Here is an 18148-nt window from a genome sequence, read left to right as displayed (position 1 = left end):
TCACTACATGTTTGCTCCTGTGTTTTGACACAACGGCTCACACAAATACTGCCAAGCGTCTGTATACAATCTCTCCCCCTTCCAGTGTTGTTACAAGAATCCACTCTACCAGACCCTCCCCCTATCCCACGTGACGCCGCAGATAATTAATTACTTCTCATTAATACAGAACAATCGATCAATAGCGTAAAAAATTACTCGTTAAAGCTTACGGCTGAAGGTCTAATAATCCCCACTGAGCTAAAAAAAAAAAACGATTGCAAGATCTACTGCCCCCCCCCCCCCCCCCACACACTTTTCTTTTCCTTAAGTTAAACGCATGACATTCTTTATGGTAACATTTTCTACGTCGTATAACAATGCCATTTTCGAGATGTTTTCGTTTATGGACTCAACTAATTCTGCGGTGGATTTAGATCTAGCTGTTTCTGTTCTCCCCCCCCCCCTCCCCACACACACACCCACCTCGGGTTGTCCGTGTCCACGCCCACCATCTGTGGGCCCAGCTTTAAGAAAGTATCCCCCCTTGCCGTGAAATTACCTTCTGATTGTTACCGGTAACATGATTTCAATCAATGAAGTTACCTGCGTGAACCTTGCCCTAGTTTTGTGTCGGTGTTTGGGATCCCCGACCTGCCGGTGTTATAGCACACCTGTACTAACTCCTTTAGTCTTAATCTCCCGACACGTCTGGGAGGTGCATTGTTCCTTTCTCGTGCTGTGTGGGATTTGTTCCTTGACCAGCTATTTCACGCACCGGCGGTAGACTGTGGGAACCCTCGCTAAGTCAACACTCTGCCTCTCGTGGATCGCCTCGATAAGCCATCGATCATTAGGAACAATTTGCTAATGCAATCATCCATTGATCCGGCTTGGGGAAATAGCCGATTTCATTCAGCTGTCTCTGTGTTGTACAAGTTAGTGTATTGATTCTTATATCGCTCACGTATCGCTAAGTGTCGAGAGAAGATTGCAGTGGTGTGAGTTATTATTAGATGTCTGACTTAATGACACTTGTCAAGTGGTTTAATCAGTTTATTGAGATGTAATCTGGACGTGAGGGTGATAACATCATCTCCATCTAGAGGTGTCGGCTGTTGATGTTGTGTCAAGTTGCTGATGTTTCTGTCGACTAATTGGATGCTGCTTCACGTTATACTATCGGTGTAGTTATATTTATACGGTACTTAATTTCATATCAGTGACATGTCAATATAAAATCGTAAGTATTAACTCTCTAGGATACTTTAGTTTGGAGATAATTGGCTGTTTACGTTTAGGGTAAAATAATGAACCCGTGTCTTAGGTGAATGTTAAAGGGAATTCCAAGAATTATTTTTTTGCTCTATAGCTTTGTTGTGCAGGTGTGTCGTGATATGTTTGAGTGTCGCTTGTTGCAGGTGTGTCGTGATATGTTTGAGTGTCGCTTGTTGCAGGTGTGTCGTGATATGTTCGAGTGTCGCTTGTTGCAGGTGTGTCGTGATATGTTCGAGTGTCGCTTGTTGCAGGTGTGTCGTGATATGTTTGAGTGTCGCTTGTTGCAGGTGTGTCGTGATATGTTCGAGTGTCGCTTGTTGCAGGTGTGTCGTGATATGTTTGAGTGTCGCTTGTTGCAGGTGTGTCGTGATATGTTTGAGTGTCGCTTGTTGCAGGTGTGTCGTGATATGTTTGAGTGTCGCTTGTTGCAGGTGTGTCGTGATATGTTTGAGTGTCGCTTGTTGCAGGTGTGTCGCTTGTTGCAGGTGTGTCGTGATATGTTTGAGTGTCGCTTGTTGCAGGTGTGTCGCTTGTTGCAGGTGTGTCGCTTGTTGCAGGTGTGTCGTGATATGTTCGAGTGTCGCTTGTTGCAGGTGTGTCGTGTTGAGTGTCGCTTGTTGCAGGTGTGTCGTGATATGTTCGAGTGTCGCTTGTTGCAGGTGTGTCGCTTGTTGCAGGTGTGTCGCTTGTTGCAGGTGTGTCGCTTGTTGCAGGTGTGTCGCTTGTTGCAGGTGTGTCGCTTGTTGCAGGTGTGTCGCTTGTTGCAGGTGTGTCGTGATATGTTCGAGTGTCGGACTAGACTAGAGCTACCGCAACAGGTAGATGTTGTATAGTCACCGTGGGAAAGATTGTTATATCAGCCTATCTGTTATCACCTTGCTGTTATATCTGATATCAGCTCTCTGTTATAATCTGATATAATCCTAATCTTTCTCCGACGTCTGTGCCACAAGGTTGTGTTTACACACGTCAGGTACACATCCATAAAATATGCAGAAATTTTCAAGTATCGTGCACCGTGCCGTGAATACATATTTAATATAGTCCAGTTTTACATTTTTAAAATGTATCTTGTATATTGTGTTGTGGATTCTACAATGAATTTCACTAACCAAACCAAGTGCTAGAAGTTGAAAACAATGACAGAAATAATCAAGATGACATTTTTAATATGAGTTCTGTTGCCCCGGTGCATATCTGTGTAACTTGTAGAAATGTGGTATTGTAGTGTGGTACATTATGGCGGTATATTAAATGCACACTCTTTTCTTTTTCTTATATTTAAGAAATGTCCACACCCATCCTCCTACGCCCGCTCTTAATTACATCACCTTGGTACATAGTGTATTTACGTGTAAGTAACGAAGCATGTATTGAGAGCGACTGCTATGATTTATACTGATGACTCTTGATTAGATCATAAATTGAATTAACCCGCTTCGACCTACGGTAACTGTACACAAACTAGTCAGTCAACAAGCGCAGGACGTGTTTGATCTCAACTCTATCTGATGTATAGCCGGCTGATGGGCCGACGTAAATAACTATCTTCCTTATGTCTTCCATTCGAATCACTTGCTTTACTCATACCTGCCGTAGGGGTCTACACATCCCAGGAAATACGTTGTACTTGGATCAAGTGGGTAGACGGGCGTTCTTTATTTACTGAACTTGATAATAGATGTTTGTCTTAGGTAGGCCTGTGATTTATTACGTGCGGATGTGTAACGGTAGGTTAGTCAGGTTGAAGGAGTTGACGCCACTTGACTTTGTGCTTCAGCCCAACACCGTAAGTTGCTACATGTCTTTTGTCTAGCTTTTGTTGTTTGTATTGAAAACATTGGTTAGTAAATCCAGGTTATAGTCCTTAAGATTACACATGCCAATACTTTAAGTAGGTTAGGTTGCTATTTACAAACCTAAACTTGTAGCCGGCTTCTCATTTTGATTACTAAACAGTTCGATTCCATGTTATTATAAACATTGTTTTACAAGATGGCCACTTTCTTTACAGTAGATATGAGCTATGGCCGATACCTTGCTATTATTTTGTCCATCACCTCCCCGTAGATTCGCGTCAATGATGTAGGGAGGACGTGAACTGGCTAAAGCGTTGATTTACTTCCCCTTATCGCCCCGAGTTTTCCCAATATTGATCATGTTGGTCCGCCATTATTGCGCCTCGGTAGATACTAATCGAATAGTTCCATCCAGTCGGAATAAAAGTTGACCACTCATGGTCTTGTGATGGCCTCAGCCTTGACTAAGGGCCATCTAATGTCATCGATGGCCATACATCTCAGCTGACGAATGGACGTCAATCTCCTACCTCTGTTGTCTTTAGATCTTCTATTTATTTGTCAACAATTGTTTCAGTATAGGAAGGCTGGAAATGTAACTTACCGCGGACAGACATTGTTGCTATATCTTATATCATCTTTTACTTACCCTATCTTGCCACTGTTTTAGTGGGTTTGTGTGAGACTGTCCTCATAACCAGTGTCTGCTTATAGACACAACTTAATGATTAGCACGCCTCATCAAATATAACATTTCTGATGCCCCGTGTCTACTTGTATGTAGACACAACTTAATGATTAGCACGACTCATTAAATATAACATTCCTGGTCACGTGCACCGCGAGCAATGGCCATGGCTATTTATGGTAACACCAATTATAAGTTAGACCAATGAATGGGCGTGGCGCTGGACACTTAAGTAGTGTGTTGATGGACATATGGCTAGCTGGTTGTTTATTTGTACCTTATATGACGTAGATATGGCTAGCCAGTTTTCTAGTTTGTACTAGACATGACGCAGATACAACTAGTCGACGCTGTGATGACTTTGTGTCTTGACAAGTTCGCATTTTATTGTTTACGTAACGGCGTGTCACTACCAGCTGAGGTGGGTGCGTCACAGGGACTGGTGGGTAATGTTGGGTTTTATAGCAGGTATAGAGTGGGATCAGCACAATATATGCGGTTCCTACAGGAATAAGCTGCTGAAGTGCACAGCAACTCACGACACGACTAAAGTCTCTAGCAACTTCCGACACGACTAAAGTCTCTAGCAACTTCCGACACGACTAAAGTCTCTAGCAACTTCCGACACGACTAAAGTCTCTAGCAACTTCCGACACGACTAAAGTCTCTAGCAACTTCCGACACGACTAAAGTCTCTAGCAACTTCCGACACGACTAAAGTCTCTAGCCACTTCCGACACGACTAAAGTCTCTAGCCACTTCCGACACGACTAAAGTCTCTAGCAACTTCCGACACGACTAAAGTCTCTAGCAACGCCCAACCATTAATCTTCCTCCCCTCCCTCCCTCCCCAACCATGCGCCCGTTATTACCGCCATATCTCAAATAATAGCCTGTTGAAAAAAACATTACCAATCAAGCGTAAAACGACGGTCTTCATTCCTTTATGTGCTTTCTGTTCTTCCTTCCTTCGTTCTCTTTCTTTTCTTCTTATATCTCTTCCTTTCTTCTCTATATCAAGCGTCATTTCTTCTCTTTTCTTCCTTCGTCCTCTTTTCTCTTCTTCTTTCTTTCTTCTCTCGATCATTCTCCCTTTCTTCTATTTTCTCACTGTACTCTCTTGTCTTCTCTGGCACCCAGCTCCGTGTCAATGTAAACACAAGTATTGGATCTCTGAAGTGGGAGAGTCATAGAGCTATACAAAGTGGAATGTTGAGAGTGGTGAAGATGTAGGGAGAGCATGACTCTCGTCTATTGTTGGTTGTTGTTTTATAACCAGCCACCAGCACACAAAGCTTAGATTGTATTGAGGTAGCTTGCCACATAGGTCTTACCATATTGTATGTTGTTGTAATTAGGTAGCATAGGTCTTACCATATTGTATGTTTTTGTATTTTGGTTACATGGCAGCACGCCCATATAGCGCTAATTTCTTGTTGTATTTGTCTAGCAGTAAATTATCCTGCTGGCTGCCCTTTAAAAACTTGAAGATTTAAGGAGGTCATTAATCCATCCCCGCTCTGACGGGGTCGGGTCACCTCTCACTCAACATCACCCCCTTTTTTCCTGCCCGGCCCTCCCCTGGCCTTGGTTGCACCATTCAATCGACTGTTGAATCCAAACACCCCTCTCAGCCCCACTCCCTGCCCAACCCCCACACACAGCTGATTGAATGCAGCACAAGACAGTTGTACCCCTGTCCTTTTGTTGTCCTTTACAAGTTGTATTATTTTAACGGCTGTTGTGCTACCTTAACTCCGGTGTCAACTTACATTACAATGTGCCTACATTCAGTCTTATCTTAACACATGTGAGTTATTGATTTTTTTTTCTAATTTTTCTAATTTTTTTTTGTTGATTTGCGGATTAGAACTTTTTTTTTAACCATATCCAAAAATTTAGTGGGGCAACAATTTGCTTTATTTAAATTAAAAAAAAAAGATTGTTATTTCATGAACTTATAGAGGTGCCATTACGTTCCATATGCTATTTGTTTACCTATTCATTTTTGTGTTGTCATCACAATAAATTAATGTGTTAAAGTCTACATACTTAGTTGTAGTAGTTGTAGTCAACGTTAAGGTTATAAGCCGTACAGTGTGTACCGACTTGTTGCACACCATCTAGCCACCCCTTCCCCACCACTGACACACACAACAGCGGGTCCTCGGACATTTCTCAAGGGATCAAGTCTGGCAACTAACCTTGACCACCATTGCCCTATTTTTGTCCCTAGCCTCACAAAATGGCCTCATTCCTCCCTCACCCACCCAGCCCCCACCCCCGTACATTTCACAAAGTTAAACCAATCAATTTTCACACGGCGCCCGTGGCCGATGTTGTCTTTGATGATGGACTGACATCTTGATGACAGTGTGAGTCACCCAGTCCGTGGGGTGGGGGGGGGGTGGGGGTGGGGGGTTGGAGGAATGTTTGGGGTCCTTCAGTGATGAATAGCTGTGAGTCGGGTTACCATTGGGATTTAGCTGGGCTTCTGTAAGGACTCGCCTCTTCAATGTGTGTCGTGTGCTACATACTGGACTCTCGTGTGTACTGTAACAAGTGTGTTAATTAAATCATTTGATTAGATGTGTTTCATATCGAACTGGATGAGCTAAGTTTGCTGTTTTTAAAGTGACTTCGATTAACCTGTTGGACTTCTCTATACGTCTATTGTAGATCGAGTATTGGCGTGAGGTAACCAGGGCACATGTCAACACAAGGATTTTATCGTCTTAAAACTGTACATGTACCTCGGCAGGTGTATTGACGTGAGGTAACCAAGGCACATGTCAACACAAGGATTTTATCATCTTAAAACTGTACATGTACCTCGCCAGGTGTATTGACGTGAGGTAACCAAGGCACATGTCAACACAAGGATTTTATCGTCTTAAAACTGTACATGTACCTCGGCAGGTGTATTGACGTGAGGTAACCAAGGCACATGTCAACACAAGGATTTTATCATCTTAAAACTGTACATGTACCTCGGCAGGTGTATTGATGTGAGGTAACCAGGGCACATGTCAACAATAGGATTTTATCATCTTAAAACTGTACATGTAACGCGGCAGGTTTTGTTAGAACAATACACCTTTCTGTGACATTACAGTCGTGTGGTAGGACTTGCTGGGTCACGTGGTGTTGTATAGGTGGGGAGGTGTCACTGTGCTCTGTGAAATCATTGTTTAAAAATAAAGTTAGATTGGTTTGGAGATTCCCAATATTTGTAATGTAGGCGTGTCTATACAATATGTGGAATAAATGAAATTATTTTTTTCATTGTGATAAAAGCCATAACATTGTTAAAAAAATCATTATTTTATTGACAGGTTTGCACAAGGGAGTTTAATATTGTGTATTTGTTGTGAGTGTCAACCTGCACCTAGCTGTCTCAAGTTGTTACACCTGTGGGCGCTACCAGTAGGACCTAACGTGTGTACACTGCCATCAGGACCTAACGTGTGTACAATACCAGCAGGACCTAACACCTGTGTGCCTTGCCTGTAGGACCTAACACCTGTGTACACTGCCATCAGGACCTAACACCTGTGTACACTACCAGTAGGACCTAACACCTGTGTACACTGCCATCAGGACCTAACACCTGTGTACACTGCCAGAAGGACCTAACACCTGTGTACACTACCAGTAGGACCTAACACCTGTATACACGGCCAGCAGGACCTAACACCTGTGTACACTGCCATCAGGACCTAACACCTATGTACACTACCAGCAGGACCTAACACCTGTGTGCCTTGCCTGTAGGACCTAACACCTGTGTACACTACCAGAAGGACCTAACATCTGTGTACACTGCCAATAGGACCTAACACCTGTGTACACTACCAGCAGGACCTAGCACCTGTGTACACGGCCAATAGGACCTAACACCTGTGTACACTACCAGTAGGACCTAACACCTGTGTACACTACCAGTAGGACCTAACACCTGTGTACACTACCAGCAGGACCTAGCACCTGTGTACACTACCAGAAGGACCTAACACCTGTGTACACTGCCAATAGGACCTAACACCTGTGTACACTGCCATCAGGACCTAACACCTATGTACACTACTAGCAGGACCTAACACCTGTGTGCCTTGCCTGTAGGACCTAACACCTGTGTACACTACCAGAAGGACCTAACACCTGTGTACACTACCAGTAGGACCTAACACCTGTGTACACTACCAGTAGGACCTAACACCTGTGTACACTACCAGCAGGACCTAGCACCTGTGTACACTACCAGAAGGACCTAACACCTGTGTACACTGCCAATAGGACCTAACACCTGTGTACACTGCCATCAGCACCTAACATCTGTCTACACCGCCAGTAGATGTATACCAGGCCTGTACCTACCACCTCTACCAGACACCACACCTCCACCAATTGTCTGAAGCAGATCTGGACTATCTGGCAGTAACATACAAGTCTAGTGTCCATCAGCCGAGCCATGGGCGGCTCCCTGTCCTGTGCCTCTAGAAGCAAGCAGAAAGGCACGTTTGACTACAGTGTGACCATCCACCCCAGTGAGGAGCTGGACACGTCCAGTTTGGCCTCACTCCACCAGGATTACATCGGGGACCAGTTCCTGCCCTACCAGACCAGACCTGCTGACATCGACAAGACGCTCGTCTCGAATGGATTCATTGTTAACGGAGTTGACAGGCTTCAGAGTGAGTACTTCAGCTTCTTTAAGTAAACGATACAGACATGTTTACGGAGGGGGGGGGGGGCAAATATATTTTATATAGAACCCCCGAAAATTTCAATTGCCCCCCCCCCTTCTCCCGGAGACAAGTCTGTAAGAAACACTGGATACGAGTCGTCTTTAAATAATGTCACCCAGATTAATCGATGTTTACACCTCTCACCACCCTGCCCCCCCCCTTGTTTATATCACACATCGTCACAAGAACATGAGATCCCTCTCCTATATTATAAACGGAAATAAACGTGTTTATCACTATTGTTAACAATGCACAAAAATATATGCTGTAAATTGTTCTTATCTCCACACCCTGGCCCGACTTTGTGAATTGTCACAATAAATCTGGGCCTAGCCATGTTGGGTGACGTCATTCATAAATAATAAAACAAAATAATTCCCCCCCCCCCCCCACCCCCTTAAGCTGCCATAAAACAAACCAGTCGTTTTACCATCAAGTAAACACTATCAAACAAAATAGAATCTGTAATCTGCCGTCTAAATCCGTCTGTATCAGATTTGTGTAAGAAAACCTACACCAGATTAGAAAAGGAAGTGAGTTATGAGCAACTGTACCCTGGTAGATCAATATCCTGTCTGCTAATGCTAGGTTGGATGGTATTACACAGGCCTATTCTACCTATTGTTCCCCTATAAATTGTGCGAATCATGTGACAAAAATGTGAACCGGTACTACATCGATGATACAAACACCAGGTATTTCCCCAGCCCGTCAACAAAACAAAACAAAACTTGTACTTGTGGGTGTGGATGTACGGGGGGGGGGGGGGGGGACTTTGGTGACGGTGTCGCTGACTGGAACTGTTCAGCCATGTCCCAATTGTTAGTTGTTCACAGACTGTCCAAGGCTATAACAAAACCGACGACTATATATAGGGTATATGATGTGAATGGATTGTGTACGCTCATCTCTTGTGTCGTCCACTTCGCTGCATCAGCTACACATTGTTACAGTTCATAGTGTTGGAACTGCCATCACTACCTCATTAACTCCAGGTCATGTTGTGATACCCTCATCTTTCATCAACCATTATGTCGGTGTTAGTGTTAAACCATCTGGGTAAACGTATGAGTCACTTTGTGTGCGCTATAAACTGAACCTATACTGTTGCCGTGATGTATAATATACAAACAACATATACTAAGCATCTTATCTGTAACGATAAAGCTTACATAACATGTATGTTCCAAGCTCGGACAGTGTGATCAAAAGGTAGAGACACTATTGTTAACACGAAAGTTCGAACCTGGGTTCAAATCTGTAGAGCACTACTGAGTCCACCCAGCGCTGATGGGTACCTGACCCACGTTAGGGCTTAGTGCTGACCACACTACCCCTTCATATGCAGAGGTCACAGAAACAGGTAAACTCTACTCCACTTGCACCATGAACCTTCACATTCGACAGGGAACTAAAAAATCTCAGCGTCTATCCAAGACGCCCATAGCATGCGTGTACCAAGCTCCTCTAGTGACTGGCAGTCACCCCGTGAACTTTCGATTCGTCATACAGTTTCCTGCAGTAAATCTCCCCCCCCCCCCCCAACATGATCCACTAAATCGAGCGTCTGAATGGAGAGATTTGTGTAACAATAACAGATATTCAAAAAATGTTTGGGTTTTACGCTTGATGGCGCCAGTCTACCGCTGTTAACTATTCCAGTCATGACTTTGGTTTTTACAGTCATACTGGAGTTGGTTGTACTCTTAGAGACATCAGTAATCACCGTGTCATAGGTATTACCTGTTGCGTTAACACCTTTAATGTGCCATAGGTGCTTCACGCTGTTAAACATCTTTATGGTGTCATAGGTGCTTCATTATGTGTTAAACATCTTTATGGTCTCATATGTGCTTCATGATGTGTTCAACACCTTTATGGTGTCATAGGTGCTTTATGATGAGTTAAACATCTTTATGGTGTCATAGGTGCTTTCATTATGTGTTGAACACCTTTAAGTTTTCATAGGTGCTTCGTGCTGTGTAATACACCTTTAGGGTGTCATAGGTGCTTTATACTGTGTTCAACACCTGTATGGTGTTATACGTGCTACCTGATGTGTTTAAGACTTGTGTGATGTTATACGTGCTACCTGCTGTGTTAAACAACTTCCATATTCAGCAGACAAGTGACCGCCCCTGATTGTCAAGCTGTCATATTTGTCTGACGGATGTGTTGGCCGGTGAAGTCTTACTTGAACCTTATTGTTGAGAAACATGTGTGTTGGTGTGTGTGTTGGCTGGTCAAGTCTTACTTGAACCTTATTGTTGAGAAACGTGTGTGTTCGTGTGTGTGTTGGTGTGTGTGTTGTGTGCTCAAATATTGGCGGCCGGTGGGGAATTTCAAGAATCCGTTACAAATATTAGGTCAAGGTCATTATGGAGCTGCCAGTGTGCAAATAATAACCGATATAAATTATTGTGACGTTCTATGATGCTGGTGATGGTAGATTCATGGTGTTTTCATTCCGGAGATTGTGTTGAATATACTAATAGTGTCCACGTTTTGTAGGCTGTATTGAATGAACCATATTACCAGTTAACATGATATTTAACCTATTGTCAAGTATCATCCATAGAATTGTTATTTAACCAGTTGACATTTACTACTAAACTTGTTATTTAACTATGCGACAGTTACCATCACTAGACTTGCTATTTAACCAGTCGACAGTTTCCACCACTAGACTTGCTATTAAACCAAGCGACAGTTACCATCAGTAGACTAGCTATTTAACTAGTTTAAAGCACAACCAAATAACTAACCGATCAATGATACATGCCATTATAACAGGCGAGGTTATAATTTGGCTTACTGCAGCCTTCGTTTTTAAAATGATGAATTGATTACTTTGCGTAAATACGATATGTGTAATAAATGGTGCAGAGGAATGATCCGTTTAGCAGCTGTAGCGATGGAGCTATTTTTAACGTTCGACTGATTGGTCTAGTTAGTGTGTTTTATAGCTCACACATGCAGATACTGTCGGCATGCTGTCGATATTGCTGTCTTTCTATACCTGCATAGTTGTTCCATTGGTGAAATTTTGTTCCAGATATAACTAGGTAAAGATATTAAATTGATTTTTAAACTTCGCGCTTATTATTTGGTATAGAAGTGTTGACAGATAGTCTATGATCTAGCTTGTAAATATCTAAGACAATTCACTAAAGGCTGTGTCACTGGTTTAACCTGTAACTACACACTGTAGTTGATCTTATTCGACCTGTAACTACACACTGTAGTTGATCTGATTCGACCCTCGAGGTCCGATCATGGAATAAACCTAAGTCAAGTAAAATAAAAATGAATGGAAGTGGCGGGACCATTGAACACAAGCTGGTGGTGACAAGTCTATCACACGAAGACAAGGCTATGGGAGACAGCAGAGGTAAGCGTTTCTTCCACTCTTATTGGGCTTTTAAAACTGGCATCTTGGTTCCAGACAGGATCTGAATGTAAACAAGGAGCATCTATCAAATGTGTGGGTCCAACCACTGGTCTCTATCAGTAGTCCCTCAATGGTGACTAAATCGTTGCTGTTTTCATTCATTGGTCGATACCTACGTGCATTGAGTGGTCGATGCGTACGTCTATCTTATTATAACTTAAGGATGAAAACATACAACCCATGGTGCACAGCGTGAATCGATTCCAGAAATATCTTTCATCTGTTGACTAAATACTTGCATTTGTCATCAATAATTGTTTTGTAAATGGTCACCCCACTAGGTGCATGTAGGTCCAGTGGTATAGGTCAGCCCACTCGGTGCATTTAGGTCTAGTAGTAAAGGTCAGATGGTCAGCCCACTAGGTGCATGTAGGTCCAGTCGTAGAGGTCAGATGGTCAGCCCACCTGCAAACTATTCTTAATCATGCAACACATTTACATTTTTCATCAAAGGGCCCAGAACTGTGCTTTACTGCAGTAAAGATGTAAATGTTACCATGAGATTAATAGTTCATTGATTTGTATGGCTTAAGCCAAACAAACATGCGAGGTTAAATCGTATCCGTTACCCACTTCAATACAAGATTTGCGTCAGTGACTTCTAAGTCCAGCTGTTTACTTGCACAGAATAAAACCTTAGTTTTCACTTCTTGCTTTCTAAGAATGTTGTTTATGTGGTGCTGCCGATATCGACTTTTGACCGAAATGTACACGCCTTGCTTTCTAATGACGCCAATTGTGAGGTATTGACATTTGACCGAAATGTACACGCTTTACTTTCTAATGACGCCATTTATGAGGTATTGACATTTGACATAACACGGCTGCTCCATACAATACTGAGGTCAATTAGTTGAGTTCATATCCTGCATTGTACGGCGTTCTGGGCTTGTAAGTCTGGAATGTGTGCTGACCTGTTTTGTGCTGGCCTTTTGTGTGCTGACCGGATATGTGTGTGACCTGATGTGTAATGACCTGATATGTGCTGACCTGGTGTGTAATGACCTAATACGTGCTGACCTGATGTGTAATGACCTGATATGTGCTGACCTAGTGTGTAATGACCTGATAGGCTGTGTGAGCAGAACTGGCTTGCAGCTTTGTCAACGCTACTAAAAGGGTTGGACCATGAAATAGATAACTTTTTCCCTAAACAATGATTGAACGTCCAGAGTTCGGTCACAGCGGGTGCTGGGCTGGTTACGGCGCTACAAACACCCACTCACCCAGAATACACCTCCCCCCTCCCCCCCCACACACAGTGACAATTACTGGCCATAGTCCCACCCATTGTCCTCGTCCCCCCAGCCATTCCCAGCGCTTGACGCTCTGAATGCCAATGAGCCAGGGACAGGGCCGGCATTTCTCCACCATGGGAACGGTGACAGCACAAAGCTGTCCCACACAATGGTCAATGGCTGTCGTGTCCAGCAGCGCGGGAACGGACGTGCTTGGATCCCTAAACACCTCCCTGCCTTGTGTTTGTTGTTTGCAGCCTCTCGTCTGCTTCATGTTGGCCGTCCAAATTACCACTGGCACTAAGTCAATTCACACGTCATGACAGCAGATTACTGGATGCCTTCTTTCTTTCAGTCCTGGTGCAGTGATAGATACTTACGATATGTTAGTTCTCTTATGTGTGTGTGCTATGTGCACAATTTCGTGTTGTTTTTTACAAAATCGTTTTGCATTTATTCACTACTGAAAAGGTAAAAAAGGTTATACGATAAAAACCGAATTACTTCCGCTATAAATTGCGTCGTTTAAGTTGTGAAGCTGTGGTCATCCACACCTCAAACAATTTGTTGGACGGTGTCCAGATGACGTCATTGTTTACATTGAAATGAAAACAATCCCACGGCGAGGATGGATTGTGTCAGAATGTATGAGAGTGACAGATAAGGGCCGCAACTCATGTATCCACCTCCATGCAAGTGTAGACCAAACAGAGTGATCTTATCCTGAGATCTGGATTTGTTTACCTTCCAATCCTCCATGTTGACTGCTTGTATGATAGGCACAAACAGGAAGCCCATTTTGTGGGTTTACGTCATCTCGCACGCGACTTGTTGCTTTAGCTAGACAAAATATGGAGATCTGGTCGAATGACCAAAAGTTTCTCATCTAGAATTATTCTGTTAATTAAGCATTGTGTGTGCTGAGTAATTAGCAGACTCCACCCATTTGTTATCGTTAGCGCTGGCAGTGGTGTAGATCTTGAGTCACCGTTTGAATGGCCTTTGTTTAAAAGTCCCCCCGTCAACCCCCCCCCCCCCCCCCGTCAACCTCCCCGTCCAACTCGCGCCACATCTCCCCATCTCCCACAGCTCTTTATTTACCGTGAACTCACCGCACGTGTAGATTCTCATCTAGTTATTTCACGACCCTCCCCACCCCCGGCCACGCCCATTAAGTTTGATTGTTATCACGGCTAAACCACAGAGAGTAACGAGGCTGCGACGATATGCGCTCATGGAAATGTCGTGAGCACCTCATCTTGTCAACAGTCCCAATCTACAGATTCAAGTGAGTCTTCTTAGATTTCTAGGTGATAACGGACACGTTAAAATTGGAACGGTCTAGAGTGGCATTGAATGGCACATCTGTGCCACTTGATGGCTGCACCGAACTGCACCTCTGCAGTTTCTGTGTAGTTTGAAACTGCCACTCTATCAGCGGCTCAGCGAATCAAAGTTTTTTTTAAAGTGTTTTTTAGGCTACATACATGAAACTCTGGTAGGACATTGGTGAAAGTGTGGTAGGACATTGGTGAAAGTGTGGTAGGACATTGGTGAAAGTGTGGTAGGACATTGGTGAAAGTGTGGTAGGACATTGGTGAAAGTGTGGTAGGACATTGGTGAAAGTGTGGTAGGACATTGGTGAAAGTGTGGTAGGACATTGGTGAAAGTGTGGTAGGACATTGGTGAAAGTGTGGTAGGACATTGGTAAAGTGTTATAGGACATTGGTGAAAATGTGGGAGGACATTGCTGGAAGTGTGGTAGGACATTGGGGAAAGTGTGGTAGGACAATGGTGGAAATATGAGAGGACAATGGTGGGACATTAGCGAAAGTGTAGTAGGACAGTGGTAGAGTGTGGTAGGACATTGGTGAAAAAAGTGGTAGGACATTGGTGAAAGTGTTGTAGGACCTTTTCAAAAAGCGTATGGTATAGTCACGTGAAATAGTCCCCTCTTTATTAAAATGTTGTGGTCTAAATATTAACTCATGTCACTCAACATTCAAGCGATAATGGCTGTAACTCGTGTGCTCTGTCTCCCGTATCTAATCAATGACTCGCTAATTACCCTCTTAAATCTTGCAGCCACATCCGTTACTTATTTGAACAAGATGAAGAATTTCACCATCGTGTTTCATATTTTGATATCATGTTAGATTCGTGTGGGTAGTCTGTTGATGTAAGTTTGTAACCCCCGGTATATTTTTCAACTCTAACAACGTCTATCGCAATAAACACATGCAAACATTATCTAGCCATGATGGTATACCATATCATAAGGCGATATAAAATGTGTGAACCTTGGTATGTTGGCATTCGTTGGTTTACCGAGCCCGCTAGACGCTGGGCGCACCGTACAGGATATACAAACTTCAGCTCGCTGGGCGGGAAGTGTTGAAGGCAATAAGAGGGATTGGATTCGCACAAACGTTTGTATTTTCTCCTAAATGAAGGCGTTAACGGACGAGCTTCCCATCCCAGGGTAGAGTCGCGAGGGTGACTGCCGTCTGATACTCCATCAAGTGGAAATAGATTGCCTCTTCTAGTGCCAGTTTATTTTTTCTAGCTTGAGATTTGACCCAGACATTTGTTTCTGCAGTCTTGTGAGTTATTTGAAACATTTTCTGATCGATCATTTGACGAGCTAGGCCGTTTTAATTGGAATTATATTTTTCGTTGTTGGTGTGTGTAAAACTGTGTTCCCGCTGGTTGATGGCGTGAGGTTGTAATGTCGAGGATGGCGTCTTGAGCTGGTGCCAGAGATCGATAGTGTACAGACAGCATGGCTCGGCTGTTTAGATGCTCCAACACATGAAACACGGCGCGTACATCAAGTATTCATGCTCACACGGACAGCAGTGTTGCCACATTCAAATCTGACTTCTAGTTCTAGCCGATACCGTTGTAGCAGTATCTATGTCACGTGGTCGTTCTTTCTAAACATTGGATCTTGTGGATACGTCTCTCATTGTTCTGTAAGAATCCACAGTAGTTGGGATAAAAACTGGATGAAGCCATAAGACAACTGTAACATGATGGATAAATACACGAATCGTTTGTCCAGAAGTTTCTCCGTGATAACTCGGAGACCTTCTAACAAGGGTAAGTACCGTCTTTATTTAAAGAGTTGATCCTCCCCCAATGTTAATTACTCTTGTAATGTGACTAGGTGATTGGTTTAACTGTTTGATCACGTGTCTAATACCCTGGTCTACAGGACACACTACTTACATTTGATCACGTGTCTAATACCCTGGTCTATAGGACACACTACTTACATTTGATCACGTGTCTAATACCCTGGTCTATAGGACACACTACTTACATTTGATCACGTGTCTAATACCCTGGTCTATAGGACACACGATATGCCGACATTACTTACATTTGATCATACGAATCTGACATCCGATATCTTATAGGAGACACATCACAATATCCCCGATTATTAATACAAGTTCAGCTTGACATGATTTTAGTTATATTGATAACATATGGTCGACCCACAGAAAGCTGAACTTATAATGTAAGGTCACCTAGACCTACTCAGGGTTAGACTTGTAACATAAGGTCACCTAGACCTACTCAGGGTTAGACTTGTAACATAAGGTCACCTAGACCTACTCAGGGTTAGACTTGTAACATAAGGTCACCTAGACCTACTCAGTGTTGGACTGGTAACATAAGGTCACCTAGACCTACTCAGGGTTAGACTTGTAACATAAGGTCACCTAGACCTACTCAGTGTTGGACTGGTAACATAAGGTCACCTAGACCTACTCAGTGTTGGACTGGTAACATAAGGTCACCTAGACCTACTCAGTGTTGGACTGGTAACATAAGGTCACCTAGACCTACTCAGGGTTAGACTTGTAACATAAGGTCACCTAGACCTACTCAGGGTTAGACTTGTAACATAAGGTCACCTAGACCTACTCAGGGTTAGACTTGTAACATAAGGTCACCTAGACCTACTCAGTGTTGGACTGGTAACATAAGGTCACCTAGACCTACTCAGTGTTGGACTGGTAACATAACGTCACCTAGACCTACTCAGGGTTAGACTTGTAACATAAGGTCACCTAGACCTACTCAGGGTTAGACTTGTAACATAAGGTCACCTAGACCTACTCAGGGTTAGACTTGTAACATAAGGTCACCTAGACCTACTCAGGGTTAGACTTGTAACATAAGGTCACCTAGACCTACTCAGGGTTAGACTTGTAACATAAGGTCACCTAGACCTACTCAGGGTTAGACTTGTAACATAAGGTCACCTAGACCTACTCAGGGTTAGACTTGTAACATAAGGTCACCTAGACCTACTCAGGGTTAGACTTGTAACATAAGGTCACCTAGACCTACTCAGGGTTAGACTTGTAACATAAGGTCACCTAGACCTACTCAGGGTTAGACTTGTAACATAAGGTCACCTAGACCTACTCAGGGTTAGACTTGTAACATAAGGTCACCTAGACCTACTCAGGGTTAGACTTGTAACATAAGGTCACCTAGACCTACTCAGGGTTAGACTTGTAAAGCTACCTACACATACAGAGGATTGGACTTTTAATATAAAGCCACCCAGACATAAAGAGGGTTAAATTCCTTACTAGGCCATCTTTCATCAATGTAGCACAACTCATCTGGACCCCTATAGAATGTTAATAACTGGTACAACTTTTACTTGTTTTACAATCTGAGGAAAAACTGAAGTTTGATGCAGAATCAGACATTGTATGGTGGGGGGGGGGCGGTCTGTGTTGTCAGGGTTTTAACACTGGGTCTGTCGAACTAGATGTACAGAAGGTAAACACACATAGGTAACTTTATATATTGCGTGTTTAGGACATTACTTCATTTTAACTAGAGCACGGGTTCCCAACCTGGGGGTCGCGACCCCCCTGGGGGTCGCGAAGGTCTTTCTGGGGGGTCGCCAACTGGTATACTAAACCTTAGTAATTTGA

At 43.3% G+C, this 18148-nt stretch overlaps 1 protein-coding gene across 4 annotated transcripts in view; it reads left to right on the top strand.

Annotated features, from left to right (window-relative positions):
• Positions 1 to 709: 709 nt before the first annotated feature.
• LOC131948059 (uncharacterized) overlaps positions 710 to 18148 on the top strand; it is a 48871-nt gene continuing 31432 nt past the window's right edge. The window contains exons 1-2 of one of the 4 annotated variants that reach the window (XM_059309535.1): positions 710 to 1222; positions 7080 to 8438. In XM_059309535.1, coding sequence (XP_059165518.1) covers positions 8216 to 8438 — 223 coding nt within the window. In that variant the 5' untranslated portion in view covers positions 710 to 1222; positions 7080 to 8215. Of the gene's footprint in view, positions 1223 to 7079; positions 8439 to 10150; positions 10229 to 11547; positions 11884 to 15442; positions 16284 to 18148 lie in introns of those variants that run through there. The other 3 variants (XM_059309539.1, XM_059309538.1, XM_059309541.1) reach the window with 3 other exon arrangements.

Source organism: Physella acuta, unplaced genomic scaffold (genome assembly GCF_028476545.2).
Source record: "Physella acuta isolate Inbredline_101_S28 unplaced genomic scaffold, ASM2847654v3 ptg000622l, whole genome shotgun sequence".
In the NCBI taxonomy this organism is placed as follows: Eukaryota; Metazoa; Mollusca; class Gastropoda; family Physidae; genus Physella; species Physella acuta.
This window is presented reverse-complemented; position numbering and strand designations above follow the sequence as displayed.